This window comes from Hippichthys cyanospilos, chromosome 1 (assembly GCF_059441005.1).
Source record: "Hippichthys cyanospilos isolate Australia breed blue-spotted pipefish chromosome 1, RoL_Hcya_1.0, whole genome shotgun sequence".
Taxonomy (NCBI): Eukaryota; Metazoa; Chordata; class Actinopteri; order Syngnathiformes; family Syngnathidae; genus Hippichthys; species Hippichthys cyanospilos.
In genome coordinates, this window is record NC_142369.1 from 4,930,743 (window position 1) to 4,944,485 (window position 13,743).

Sequence of the window (13,743 nt, forward strand, 5' to 3'; positions counted from 1 at the left end):
AAATAATCATAAATAAATATACCAGGAGTACAAGAATTAACATAAGAATGTTTAATTTATTGCAAATGTCTTGTTTTTTTTTTTTATTGCTCAAATATCTATTAGAAAGAATGTATTGTCTCGTTATAAAACACACAAAAACATGGTTTCTTTCAACACATTTGGAGCAATTAATAGTATTTTGACAAAAAACATCAATTTGTATTTACAGTGTATTTTGATGCAGAATCTTTTTACAATTCACAATAATAATTCCTTGTCAACACAACAGTCAAGCAACAACACAAAAAACACATCAATAACACATATGCTCTATCAGACATTCCAGATAAACACAACATACATACAATGAAAAAAGTAATTGATAGACTTCACGTAAACAATTTAGAATATTTCTCTTTCCTGTCATTTACAAACTTAAGAGACTCAAAGATCAATATCAGTTTTGAATACTTTAAAAAATGAGGTGAAATTGAACAAATATTGGCTTTGTGAATTTGAAATCCCCCCCAAAAATAAGAAAAAACAATATTGCAAATGTCTACGTCTTCAATAAATTGCAGCAATGAATGTGGTATTTTAAGAAAAACATTAAAAAAAAAATTATACAGTACATTATTTTCACAGTGTACAATAGGTGAGTTGGTGGCCAATGAGTGACGACACCTTTACTTCCGTGTCCTACTCTTTGCCTTTTGTCGCGAGATTTGAGGCGGTTCATGATGTTCGATGACAAGGGCGGGAAAAACTCAGCGTGGCGGGAAAGCAGCAGCGTAGTCCACACGCGAAGGGGTGGGGGCGCTGTCGGGATACGCAAAAAATAATAAGACGACTAAAAACTAATTAAGAAGCAAACACCGCAATAAAAAAATGTTTTTGAGCCTGGGCGTGATATGGTTTGATTTTTTTTTTTTTTTTGGGGGGGGGTGATAAAGGGCGGGAATTTGAGGGGGGGCTCAATTACTGGTGCGCGTGCTCGGAAGGAAGAGAAAGGCGAAAGCTTTCAGTTTCCCGTGCACATCGGCGGCCTGACGTGTGCGGGGCAAAACGAGGCAAACGGACGGCGCTGGCTGTGCGCGTGCATGTGCTGCCGTGACACGCATCCTCATCCTCCCCGTTGCCATCATCATCATCATCATCATCTTCCTCATCTTCACCATCCGGCCTGCGGAGCTAAACGCGAGGCCGGCGGAGGAGGCGGCGGCACCACCACACTCACCATGGCGGCTAACCTGGATAAGGAAGCCTACTACCGGCGAATTAAGAGACTTTACGGCAACTGGAAGGTAAAATAGCCGTGGGCGAACGAGTGGTCGGCCCAAATCCGAATTACCAGGAGCTAGCTAGCGAGCTAGTTAGCCCGCTAGCTAGCTAGCGCAGCATCGCGCAAACGCACTTGCTATTTTGAGCGAAGACTAGCGTCGTCGGGCCTCACATTTCACCCGGGCAACGCGCTCCCATCAAGCAATTCCCAACAGACGATTTTGCGCTGACGCCTTTTAGCCGAGCAGCGATTTCGCTGCGTGCTATTGCTAGCAAGGCAAGTTGGTGTTTGAGAGGAGGCAGGCAGCGTGCAAGACGGCAAAGAACAGCTCAACTTTTTCTTTTTGTTCTCGAGCGTCACACGCGCTCCCAAATCACTCTGGCAAATTGCAAAGAGGAATCACAACACCAGACACAACGTTTAACGCTCCTCTTGTTCTCGCTTCCCTGTGTGTGTGTGTGTGTGTGTGTGTGTGCGTGTGCGCGCGCGCGTGTGTGTGTGTGTCCGTCCTCCAGTTCGAAATGGTCCGTCTTCACTAAAGTCACGACACAAGCAGCTGAAATGTACACCAAATTTCATCTTGGTCAAGGAAGAATGTCATTTGCCACTAAATGAGTGAATACTTGTGTTTGCTCCTTCACTTTGTATATCAATAGTTCATTGCTTCTCAATAATATTTTGAAAAGCACCCCAGGAAAGAGAACCCCCCCACACACACACACACACACACACACACTTGACACGCCGACCGTAAATAAGATTAATACAGTGGACCCCCTCCATACAAAATTACTTCGTTTCGGAGTTGGGATCTTAATGCCAAATTGTCATATGGTGAGCAATAGAAATGTATGGTAATTAGCTAATGCGTGCAAAACCCCCGACAAAAATTATTAAATTATTCGACATACGATGAAGCAGGGCTGCACAATTAATCAAAATTGAATCACGATCGCGATATTGGCTTGTATATTATATAGTTGTAGCACTTACTATTCTTTTTTGGTACCAATTTTTTATATGCATGTACAATTTTGATGTTTTACCTGTGGTTCTAAACGCATTAAGTGTTTAACATAGGTTTTGATTGCCCACCATACGCCTTACGATCCCAACCGCGGAAGGGATTAATCCCGTAACACGGGGGCCCACTGCATATTATATACCAGTGCGAAAAGGCGTTGAGTTTCTCACTGGATTTCGAATATATCTGCAGTGCTAGCTGTCAATTGAGATCCGTTTTGAAAAATCCGATTGGCAAAAATTGGAATAAATTGGGTTTGAAATGACCCAAAATGACATTTTGACTCCTTATTGATTAAAATTTGCTCAAAAGTAAATAATGTAGCGTGGTGCTGTGCCCCCCAGAAAGGAGAGGATGAGTTTGGTAAAGTGGATGCCATCGTGGTGTCGGTTGGAGTGGACGAGGAAATTGTCTATGCCAAATCCACGGCCATACAGGTGAGAGTGCCCGCTTCGCGAGTCGGCCAGCGCATCACGAGGCCTCGTGTTTGTAAGGCGCTCATTCTGTCTTCAGACTTGGCTCTTTGGCTATGAGGTAACCGACACCATCATGGTCTTTTGCGAAACCAAAATCCTCTTCCTGGCCAGCAAGAAGAAGGTGGACTTCCTCAAGCAGGTGGCCATCACCAAGGGCAACGAAAACGCAAACGGCGTCCCGCCCATCACACTTCTCACCAGAGAGAAGGTGACGCCAGCCGACCCTGCGTCCATCGGACTCCTGAAAAGGGAGAAAAAAGTGACAGCCGTTCGTCTTTCAGAACGAGAGCAACCAGCCCAACTTCGACAAGATGATCGAGGCCATTCGCGGCAGCCGGCAAGGGAAGACGGTGGGCGTGTTCAGCAAGGACAAATTCCCCGGCGAGTACATGAAGAGCTGGAACGACGCGCTCTCGGCCGAGGGGCTGGAGAAGGCAAGGGGGAGCTTGGATTCGCCGGCGTCGAGCCCCGCAAACCGTGACGTCACTTCCTCTTTGCCCATAGGTGGACATCAGCGCCGTGGTGGCCTACACCATGGCGGTCAAGGAGGACGGTGAGCTGAGCCTGATGAAGAAAGCGGCGGCCATCACCAGCGAGGTCTATTCCAAGTTCTTCAAGGAGCGAGTCATGGAGATTGTGGACGCCGACGAGGTGAGGACACCCGAATTCGAGCAAAAGCGCCACCTACCCTCTCGCCCGCCTTTTCCTGCCAACAGAAGGTGCGCCACAGCAAGCTGGCCGAGTCAGTGGAAAAGGCCATCGAGGAGAAGAAGTACCTGGGTGGCGTGGACCCGTCCACCGTGGAGATGTGTTACCCTCCTATCATCCAGAGCGGCGGAAACTACAGCCTCAAGTTCAGCGTGGTCAGGTAATTGGCGATCGCCGCCAAGTCACTACAACACAATTTAGCAAAAATGTGCCTCTTGTTCCCATTGCCGTAATCTCCTAAATGGAAGATGCACTTCCCCCCTTACGGTAATTTTCTCTTGATTAGATAGTTTAAAAAAAAAAAAAAAAGCTTTTTCTGTCACTGATTTTAACAGCGTGAAATCACCTAGGTTTGTTTATACAAACATGCAAAACAGGAAAAATCTCAGGCACCCAGTGAAGTGCATTTATGTTACCCCATTTGACAAGTGCTGTTCCACACAATTTCCCCAAATAATGATCATTTAATTTGTTAATCAATTGCACCTTTCAATGAAATATCCCAAGTGACCATGTCTCGTCTGTCTGTGCCAGTGACAAGAACCACATGCACTTTGGCGCCATCACGTGTGCTATGGGCATCCGCTACAAGTCGTACTGCTCCAATCTCGTACGGACGCTCATGGTGGACCCCCCGCAGGAGATGCAGGACAACTACAACTTCTTGCTGCAGGCGGAGGAGGAGCTGTTGAAGGAGCTCAAGCACGGTGCGTTTGGTATCTGGGATGGAGACTGGGAACTCGGGACGATAGATTTGACCTGCACGCTTTTCCCAGGTGTGAAAATCTGTGATGCATACAACGCCGTTTTGGAGTTTGTGAAGAAGGAGAAAGCGGATCTGGTGCCCAAGCTGACCAAAAACCTGGGGTAGGCTCCCTGGGCGATTCGCGCACTGTGCGGCGCTGGTCTCACTCATGGAATGTTTGCAGGTTTGCCATGGGCATCGAGTTCAGAGAAGGCTCCTTGGTGCTTAACTCCAAGAACCAGTACAAACTCAAGAAAGGTGCCACTGTCACATTGAATTTGATTTTATCATTGTTTTGTTTTGTTTTTGACCCGTGAGCATGTGTGTGGCAGGCATGGTGCTGAGTGTCAGTTTGGGTTTTGCTGACCTGATCAATAAAGAGGGCAAAAAAGAAGAGCAGAAGAAATATGCCTTATTTATCGGTGACTCAGTGCAGATAAACGAGGTGAGTTGACTCGCTGTGCGCTCTGCAGTCGTGCGTTACAAAAAATTCAAGTTATGAAACGGCTCCGCGGAAAAATGTTGTCTCTCGTAACGAGAGAAAAATCAAGATAAGACACCAACAAGACTAATGTAATACGTTATCACGATTCTTTATCATATACTAATTTGCCCGGCCTGCCCACAAACGAGACAATAGTTTTTTGCATTGATGTTTACTGTGTACTAAGTAAATTTACTAAGTGGAAGCCCTATTGTACTCTAGTTTCACTCATCTATAGTTGTTGTCTAATATTGCACTTTATAATCCGGTGCTCCTTATATATCGGGGGGAAAAAAAGAAAAGAGTAGGCCATTCATTGAAGGTGCGAGTTATATACAGTAATAGGCTGACTAAATAATCCGTTTTTTGTTTTTGTTTTTTTCCTGCCAAAAATCATCACTGTTCTCAAAAAAAATAAAATCCACACTGACTTTTTGCTCTAAATATTGTGAAGAGCATTCAATGGATTTGATCATTGGATAATTGTTGTGAAATGTCCGTGTACGCGTTTTTGGCCTTGACAGGAGGAGGCGGCCACAATTCTCACGCCAGTCAAGAAGAAGATCAAAAACGTGGGGATCTTCCTGAAGGTAAGCAAGCGCAGCTTTTCCCATTTGGTCTTGAAGTCCCAGCCGCCAGCATCCACTCACCTTGTGTTGGCCCTCAGAACGACGACGAGGAAGACGAGGAGGAAGAGGGCGACGATGCCGAGGAGCTGCTGGGGAAGGGTGCTCGCGGTGCGGCGCTGCTGGCTGACAGAACCCGGGTGAGTAGACGCGGCCCCGCCTTCAGCTGCCCGCTTGCGTGATGCACACGTAATCGCTGCTGACCAAGCGTCTTTTTGGTCTCTACTAGCTACTTGGAAAGGTAAGTACGCGGCGTTTCATCTCAAATCATTCGCTGATGGCAACAAGTGTCCTTTTTGTATTTTTTTTTGCGTTTGCCTTGGTTTTCATGTTCCCATGGTGTGCTGCGGTCACGGCATGAGTGTTTGCGCCAGTGTTATTTGTTCGTCCACGCTTGACGCGCGTGTCTGTGTTTGCGTACTCAGAACGAGATGACGGCGGAGGAAAAGCGACGCGCCCACCAGAAGGAGCTGGCCAACAGTTTAAACGAGGAGGCCAAGCGGCGACTGACGGAGCAGAAAGGCGAGCAGCAGATCCACAAGTGAGTGTTGGCTGCCGATTCGGAGCGCCCTCAGAACCGGGCTCCAATTCCCCCCTCCTTCTCCTCAGGGCCAGAAAATCCAATGTCTCCTACAAGAATGTGTCTCAGATGCCCAGAGAGAAGGACATCAGAGAAATGAAGATCTTCATCGACAAGAAATATGAGACTGTCGTCATGCCCATCTTCGGCATCGCCACGCCATTCCACATCGCCACCATCAAGGTACCACCTTGGCATGCTCTTGCCGTCTTTTGCCGCCGCCTCGGACCTTTGACTGCACCTGAACTCTGGTCTCCTACTGTAGAACATCAGCATGTCTGTGGAGGGCGATTACACCTACCTGAGGATCAACTTCTATGTTCCTGGCAGCTCCTTGGGCCGACAGGAAGGGAACATCTTCCCTAATCCAGATGCCACTTTTGTCAAGGAAATGTACGTGTTCAAATCCATCACGGGATTTCTTTACTAACCTGGCCTTATTATCACCCAATGTGGGTGTACTTTGAAGGGGTCGCAACATCGTCATGTGTGTATGTATGTATATATACATATGTGTGTGTGTAAATATATATATATATATATATATATATATATATATATATATATATATATAATATGTGTGTGTGTATATATATATATATATATATGTATATATATATATATGTGTGTATATATGTGTGTAAATATATATATATATATATATATATATATATATATATATATTTGTGTATGTGTGTGTGTGTGACACTTCGTGGTTAATGGGGGCTGTCAACCCCCCGCGAAGTCTGAAACCCGCGCAGTAACCATAAACAATCCTTTTTTTGTATTTTTGCATATTTTATTTCCTTTCTCCTATTATTTAACATCAGTTATCCTTATTAACATTATTGTATATTCATTAAATAACTAATATAACTTAGTTTGTTGAGAATTTGGTCTCAGGACTGGTTATCTGCACCAAGACTCCGGTGAAAGAGTACGCAAGAAATCACGTTGAACTTCACATTTATTTTGGCTCATGTATGGTGTATCATGCAGTATCTGTTGAATAATAAATCAACAACAATCTTAAAGTCAGTAAACTAACATATGAACACTTAATCTATGAATTTACTGTATTTTTAGCCGACTTAAGCGGGTTAGCAACAACTAACAAGTACTAACTATAAAGTGCAACCTCTACACGAATGAACACAAACAGAATGAACACTCATGGCTTACTAAACATAGGCAGTAGCGTGCGTTATCAACATAAATGATAATAAACTATAAATATGAGCTTACGTTGCAATTCACTACATCACCGTAACGAGCCGAATGACGCACAGAGAACGTAATACAGGAAACGGAAATGCAACGCGGCCCGACAAATTAAAAGCGTGCATAAGATAAATGACACAAACTAACGCTTGAAGAATTCTTAATATAGTTATTAACTAATATTACTTCGTTATTTGATTAACACAGTACTGTATAATGTACTTTTTTGCTTTTTTCAATTTTTGTACATTTTTGCACGTTTTTTAAATGATTTTTTATTTTGAAATATTTTTTATTTTTCCTTGAAAAAAACGTGAAGTACTGAGACTGCGATATCTGAGACCGCGAAGTAGGAGGGATCACTGTATAATGTGTGCTGCATGAAATTTAATGCTTTCCTGCAGCAAAATAAAAGCTTTCCTGCAACATTAATTTTCGGATTGCAACCTTTCATCAACTACAAGTCCCACAATGCATAGCAAGAACTTTGCATTACAGAGTCAGCCATTAAATGGAACTTATTAAAAGACTTGCAAATGTCAGAAGTTGTCCATGAGCGCCCGCTCTGGTGTTTGGGTCTCATCACAAAAATTTCTATTGCACCCGGTTTGGGAGTTGCCATTAAAAGGGTTAGTGCGAAAATGGGGGGAAACGCATGGTAAAACATGGGGTTTTCAATATTTCCAAAATTGACAATATTTCCATCTTTTAGTGGCAGTAAATGAGCTCCAATAGACGCAAATGAGTACTTTTCAATGCAAAACTTTTGCATCCACTGTCACAAGTTGTTGAATCAACAAACAAACTAATTTTGGGCATATTGTCATCAATGACAACACACTTACAAAAAATAACTTACAGGCCAGCTTTCGCAAAGACTGGACAACACGTGCGTCACCGATAGCGACTGCTCTCAATTGAAGCCACACCGTCATTCCTATCTACAAAATGTAATCTTAACAGTGGTCAGAGGCCAAAATACAAAGGTCAAGGCAAAATAGAATTTCTCGGGTGCGGCCCACGCAGCCCAGTTCTAGTTGATCGACGGACCGGTACCAGGCATCGGACCGGCAGTTGCCGACCTCTGCTCTAAGCTACGCTCAAACTGGCCAATCTGCCAACTATACTCTCATTGGGTGCCTCCGGCCTCACTCGCCCAGGCCCCGAGCAGTCAGCTACCGATACGACAGTGTGGGACGTGACGACGTTGACTCCCATGTGGACAAAAAAAATCTCAAGTACTTGTTTGATTATGAACGAGATCTCAAAATCCAAATCGAGGAAGTTTTTGGTCTGTCAAGTGAGACTTCTTTCTTACGTCATCAGCACGTACCGCGCGTCCAACCTGAAGGCGCCCGGCGATACCTCTGTACCGTCCACCAACCTGCAGAACGCCTTCCGCATCATCAAGGAGGTGCAGAAGCGCTACAAGACGCGGGAGGCCGAGGAGAAGGAGAAAGAGGGCATCGTCAAGCAGGACTCGCTGGTGGTCAACCTCAATCGCAGCAATCCCAAACTCAAAGACCTCTACATCCGCCCCAACATTGCCCAGAAAAGAATGCAGGGCTCGCTGGAGGCGCACACCAACGGTAAGCTCGCCGGCCGACGCCCTCGTCCGCTCCCGCCTCTAAACGCCGCGCTCGTCACCCCGGCCAGGTTTCCGTTTCACGTCCGTCCGCGGCGATAAAGTGGACATCCTTTACAACAACATCAAGCACGCCATCTTCCAGCCGTGCGACGGCGAGATGATCATCGTCCTGCACTTCCACCTCAAGGTTTGGACCGAGGGCTCCTGGAGAGTGCGGACTCCCTCACTCGGGCTGAAGGCTGTACGCCCCGCCCCCCCGTAGAACGCCATCATGTTCGGCAAGCGGCGCCACACCGATGTGCAGTTCTACACGGAAGTGGGCGAGATCACCACTGACCTGGGAAAGCACCAGCACATGCACGACCGCGACGACCTCTACGCTGAGCAGATGGAGCGCGAGATGCGGCACAAGCTCAAGTCGGCCTTCAAGAACTTCATCGAGAAGGTTGAGACGCTCACTCGGGAGGAGCTGGAGTTTGAAGTGCCCTTCCGGGACCTGGGGTGAGTCGCGCAGGTTTTCCCAGTTCCCTTCCGGTGTCACCAAGAGGGCCGTTGGGGAGCCCTTAACTCTTTCAGTGCCGTAGCCAAGAATTAAATAGACATGTTTGAGCAAACATGATGAATAACCGTGATTTCAGTATTGACCAACGTAATCGTGATTATTATTTTGGCTATATTTGTGTAGCCTTTGGCACGGAACGATATCAGATACTGACGGTATGATAACCTTGAGCAAAAATATCACATTATTGAAATTACAGCTCCGAAATATATAATTTGAAAATCTTTTATTCTTTTTTGGGGGTAAATTGCTATTTTTCTACATTCTCCATTTTTTTTTTTTCCCAAAAAAAGTTATATTTTTAAACCAAATATATAACATGAGATTTGGTCATTTAAACATTTACCATGCTTAATTAAAATAAATATGTAAATCCTCAAAACAAACCGTAAGTGAGCAACATGAATTTTGCTCACCAATAAAAATATACATGAAATATTTCTGATTCAACACAATCGACTTCATGGAATAATCATAATCATAAATCATAAAACACAAATGACAAACTCAAGGCCAGATTTGACCCATGCGTGAGCTCCACAGACCAACTGATCCATTGCGCCACTAATTCCAATGAAGTATGAAAATGTTTATGCATGCCCTCCACTCTGTATGCAGATTCCAGGGCGCCCCCTACAGGAGTACCTGCCTGCTGCAGCCCACCTCAAGTTCTCTGGTCAACGTTACGGAGTGGGTGAGGGACCACGGCCGCACGTTTGTGACATTTCACGAGGGCAGCGAGTCGAAATATAAAGTCCTAATCTGGAACGCCCGCGCAGCCGCCCTTCGTGGTGACGCTGGACGAGGTGGAGCTGGTCCACTTTGAACGTGTGCAGTTCCACCTCAAGAACTTCGACGTGGTCATCGTCTACAAGGACTACAACAAGAAGGTCACCATGATCAACGCCGTGCCCGTCAACTCGCTGGACCCCATCAAGGAGTGGCTCAAGTAAGCCGGCCCCTGCCACCCGGGCGCACCTGCGCCGCCGCCCGCACCAACCTCGCTCCCCTCTCGTGCAGCTCCTGCGACATCAAGTACACGGAGGGCGTCCAGTCCCTCAACTGGACCAAGATCATGAAGACCATCGTGGATGACCCCGAGGGCTTCTTCGAGCAAGGAGGCTGGTCTTTCCTGGACCCAGAGAGCGAGGTCCTCGCGGCGCCGATCCTCTCAGCTTCTGGCGCCCGCCTCCGGCTCAATGTGTACCCTTTGCCCGGCAGGGGAGCGGCGCAGAGGAAGATTCCGAATCAGAGATGGAGGACGAGACGTTTAACCCCTCTGCCGACGAGTCGGAAGCGGAAGAGGATGACAGCGAAGAAGACTACAGCTCCGAGACGGAGGAGTCCGGTACGTTTTTCACTCATTATTGCTCTGCGTCAAACGGCTCCCTGTGCCAGATTTTTTTTTTTTTTTTTTTCTCCCCGGCTTTCCCCTGTGGCACGCAGAATACAGTGCATCACTGGGCAGCGAGGAGGAGAGCGGCAAGGACTGGGACGAGCTGGAGGAAGAAGCCAGGAAAGGTGCGTGCCCCTATGAAGTAAAATGTAATCTCAATCGCGATATTGGCTGCCACAATTAATTACGTTGATCCTCGGCGATATTGACATATTAAAAGCCGGCTACCATACATACCATACCAAACATGATGAATCATCATGATAGGTAACTGTAATTTCAATATTGAACAAAATAATCTTACTGGCCTTACTGTAACTGGATGAGCTAAATGGCGGACGTCAAGTGGCTGTTAACAGCAAGTGCAGCCAACAGCAGCTCACGTTAGCTGAGATTGCCCCAGCATTGTTTTCAGTAAAAGAAGCGAGAGGACTGAACCAACGTCCGAGTCCATCCTTATTCACACACAGGAATATTAGTAAAACGGAGAGGATCATGTAAAAGTTATGTCTCCAGCTGATTCAATTAGGAGCGCTCCGATTTGAGCACATGAAAAGGTATTCTATTTGACTCGTTTATTAATTGCGGCCTTTGGCATATACACACAACCGCAAGCTTGGTGAAACATGGATGCTGCGCAACTTCGGGTATTTATGGTAAAATAAACTTGAACCGCTTAATTATGCATATGAACACAAGAAAATATGAAGACTTTTGCAAAAGATTATTTTGTTTTGCTATAGGTTTGGCATTGTTGCCAAAGTGTTGGTGCGTGTTAGACACAATAACATCTAAAATACCTGAATTTGACCCCCAATTTTAGTGCGCGTCTTAAACGCACGGTACTTTAAAAAAAAAAAAAATGACAACAGTGTACGAGACTACAAATGGCGATCTGAGGTGGCGGTTGTTGTTGTGGTACACAGCCGACAAGGAGAGTCACTACGAGGACGAGGACACGTCCAACAAGAAAAGAAAGAGCCGCTCGTCGACGCTGCCGCCCATCAAGAAGAAGCGGCGGTCTTAAAGGTCTGCCCCGCCCACCCCCACCCCGGCCGGCTCACGCCATTCACGTCACGTCACGTCGTCATGGTGACGTACCAGCAAAGCTCATTTTCCTCTTCATTCCTCATCCGTCGACATTGCGTGCAGGTGTGTGCGCACAAAATTAGTTTTGACAGCAACGTTTCAGTCGGCTCCCAATGAAAACACTTGAGCCTCCTTCTCACGAGGGTTTTTCACGAGCGCCTCCCTCATCTTGCGTTCGCTGTGCAATCCAGAATGCTCGACAACTTGTTTTGATGGGAGGGGCAGGGGATTTTTTTTTTTTTTTTTAAATGGGATTTGTAAACAACACACACTTACAGTCTGCCGCATTGGTCTTCTTTCTGAGTAGATGTTTGTTGTACTTAATTCTAAGAATCCATTTTTTTTGTTTTTGTAATAAAATGAAAAGGAAGAAATTACTTTTGGTTTACGTTGACTTCTTCCTGCTTTGGAGCATCACGCCCTCAACAAAAATGGCCACACTCCACCTGGTTGAAAATTGAACCAGGAAGTGCTTCTCTCTCATGATCTTCTCGTCACAAGATTTTGAAGCCAATCGGAATGGACCTCGAACCGGTGCTCAGGATAACGCTTCAGGTTATTAACCAAACTTGTGAGCCAAACGGGCTCCGGGGCGCCTGAGAAAGTCCAGCAAACGCCAGGCAGGACACGCTCCTGAAATCAGATGTTTAAATTGCGGGATTGCAATGAAAGCATCTGCACACACGGTGAGGCGAAGAACTGGTGTCAAGGATGGCGGCAAAGAAGACTCATCTCCCTGGTCAAAACATGAGGGGCAGACTCATATTCCGCAGAAGGTACAAGGACTGGACTGCTGAGGACTGGGTTTGAGTCATTTTCTCTGATGAATACCCCTTCCCATTGTTTGGGGCATCTGGAAGAAGACAAGGTGAACGCTACCATGACAGGATTGTCTCATGCCAACAGTGAAGACCACCCATGTGTGGGCTTGCTTTTCCATCATGGGAGTGGGCTCTGACAATCTCACCATGAATAAACCGGTACACCAGAACGTCCTCAGAACTTGTCCCAAGCGTCCAAAGGCGCTTTGGTGATGGAGAATGGCTTTTCCAGCATGATGGAGCACCTTGACATGAAGCAAAAGTCATGACAAAAAAAAAACATGAAGATTTGGGGACTTTGCCCAGGAAACTCCCCAGACCTTAATCCCATTGAGAACTTGTGGTCAATCCTCAAGAGGCGGCCGGACAATCAAAAAGCCGCAAATTGTGACAAACCCCAAGCATTGATTATGCAAGAATGGACTGCCGTCAGTCGGGATTTGGGCCAGAAGTTGATTGGCAGCGTGCCAGGGAGAATTGCAGAAGTCATGAAAAAGAAGGGGGAGCACTGCAAATATTGACTTAGTGCATGAGTTCTGTGTCATTCTCAATAAAAGCTTTTGATACTCATGAAATGCTTCTAATTGTATTTCATTATACCACAGAACAATTAAGGGGCGGCATGGCTCTGTGGTATAGTTGTAATTTCCCAGCCATGAGGCTGCGGGTTCAATCCCCCAACCATCCTGACCGTATCGACGTGTCCTTGAGCAAAACGCTGAACCCCCAGTTGCTCCTGATGCTGCGTCATCAGTAGGTCAATGACAAGTGTAAAGCGCTTTGAGTACCGGAGGTAGAAAAGTGCTAAATAAGTGAAAGTTCTTTTACCGTTTATAACAATTGACAAAAAGGGTTATCATGAATCCAATGTTGACATTCCCATGTTGAATATTTTTCTGTGGACAAATATTTGTAAAAATTTGTTTCTGAGAACAGGTCTGACACTTTGTTGATTTTTCTTTGTGGACAAATGTTGATTCACAACTAAATTATTTCTTTTTGATAATAGAACTCTTCTATGATTCAAAAGACGACTCTTTATGTTGATTATTTTGTCTGGACCAGTACAAATGAAGTATAAAGGGTTTTAAAGTTTAATATCATCACTAGCTGCTTTTAAGTACTTTTTTTTTAACCTAAAAGTGCTTTGCACTGGTTA

At 45.6% G+C, this 13,743-nt stretch overlaps 1 protein-coding gene across 1 annotated transcript; it reads left to right on the plus strand.

The window, feature by feature from the left end:
- Positions 1–981: 981 nt before the first annotated feature.
- Positions 982–12,140, plus strand: supt16h (SPT16 homolog, facilitates chromatin remodeling subunit). Its single transcript, XM_088428609.1, has 24 exons — positions 982–1,286; positions 2,633–2,725; positions 2,802–2,972; positions 3,046–3,198; positions 3,269–3,415; positions 3,481–3,632; positions 4,007–4,179; positions 4,249–4,339; positions 4,402–4,475; positions 4,550–4,662; positions 5,226–5,291; positions 5,369–5,467; positions 5,753–5,868; positions 5,937–6,090; positions 6,173–6,300; positions 8,455–8,717; positions 8,785–8,903; positions 8,979–9,217; positions 9,897–9,972; positions 10,058–10,227; positions 10,299–10,428; positions 10,500–10,626; positions 10,725–10,799; positions 11,601–12,140. The coding sequence occupies exons 1-24, from the start codon at positions 1,083–1,085 to the stop codon at positions 11,699–11,701; spliced, it is 3,234 nt and encodes a 1,077-aa protein (XP_088284735.1). The 5' UTR covers positions 982–1,082; the 3' UTR covers positions 11,702–12,140.
- Positions 12,141–13,743: the final 1,603 nt, after the last annotated feature.

Bases quoted from the DNA above. Each gene is read 5' to 3' on its own strand.
- supt16h (XM_088428609.1), top strand. From the start codon at position 1,083: ATGTGCTGCCGTGACACGCATCCTCATCCTCCCCGTTGCCATCATCAT. The intron at 4,476-4,549 runs GTGCCACTGTCA...TGTGTGTGGCAG, and splicing joins CCAGTACAAACTCAAGAAAG to GCATGGTGCTGAGTGTCAGT. The intron at 8,904-8,978 runs GTTTGGACCGAG...GCCCCCCCGTAG, and splicing joins TCCTGCACTTCCACCTCAAG to AACGCCATCATGTTCGGCAA.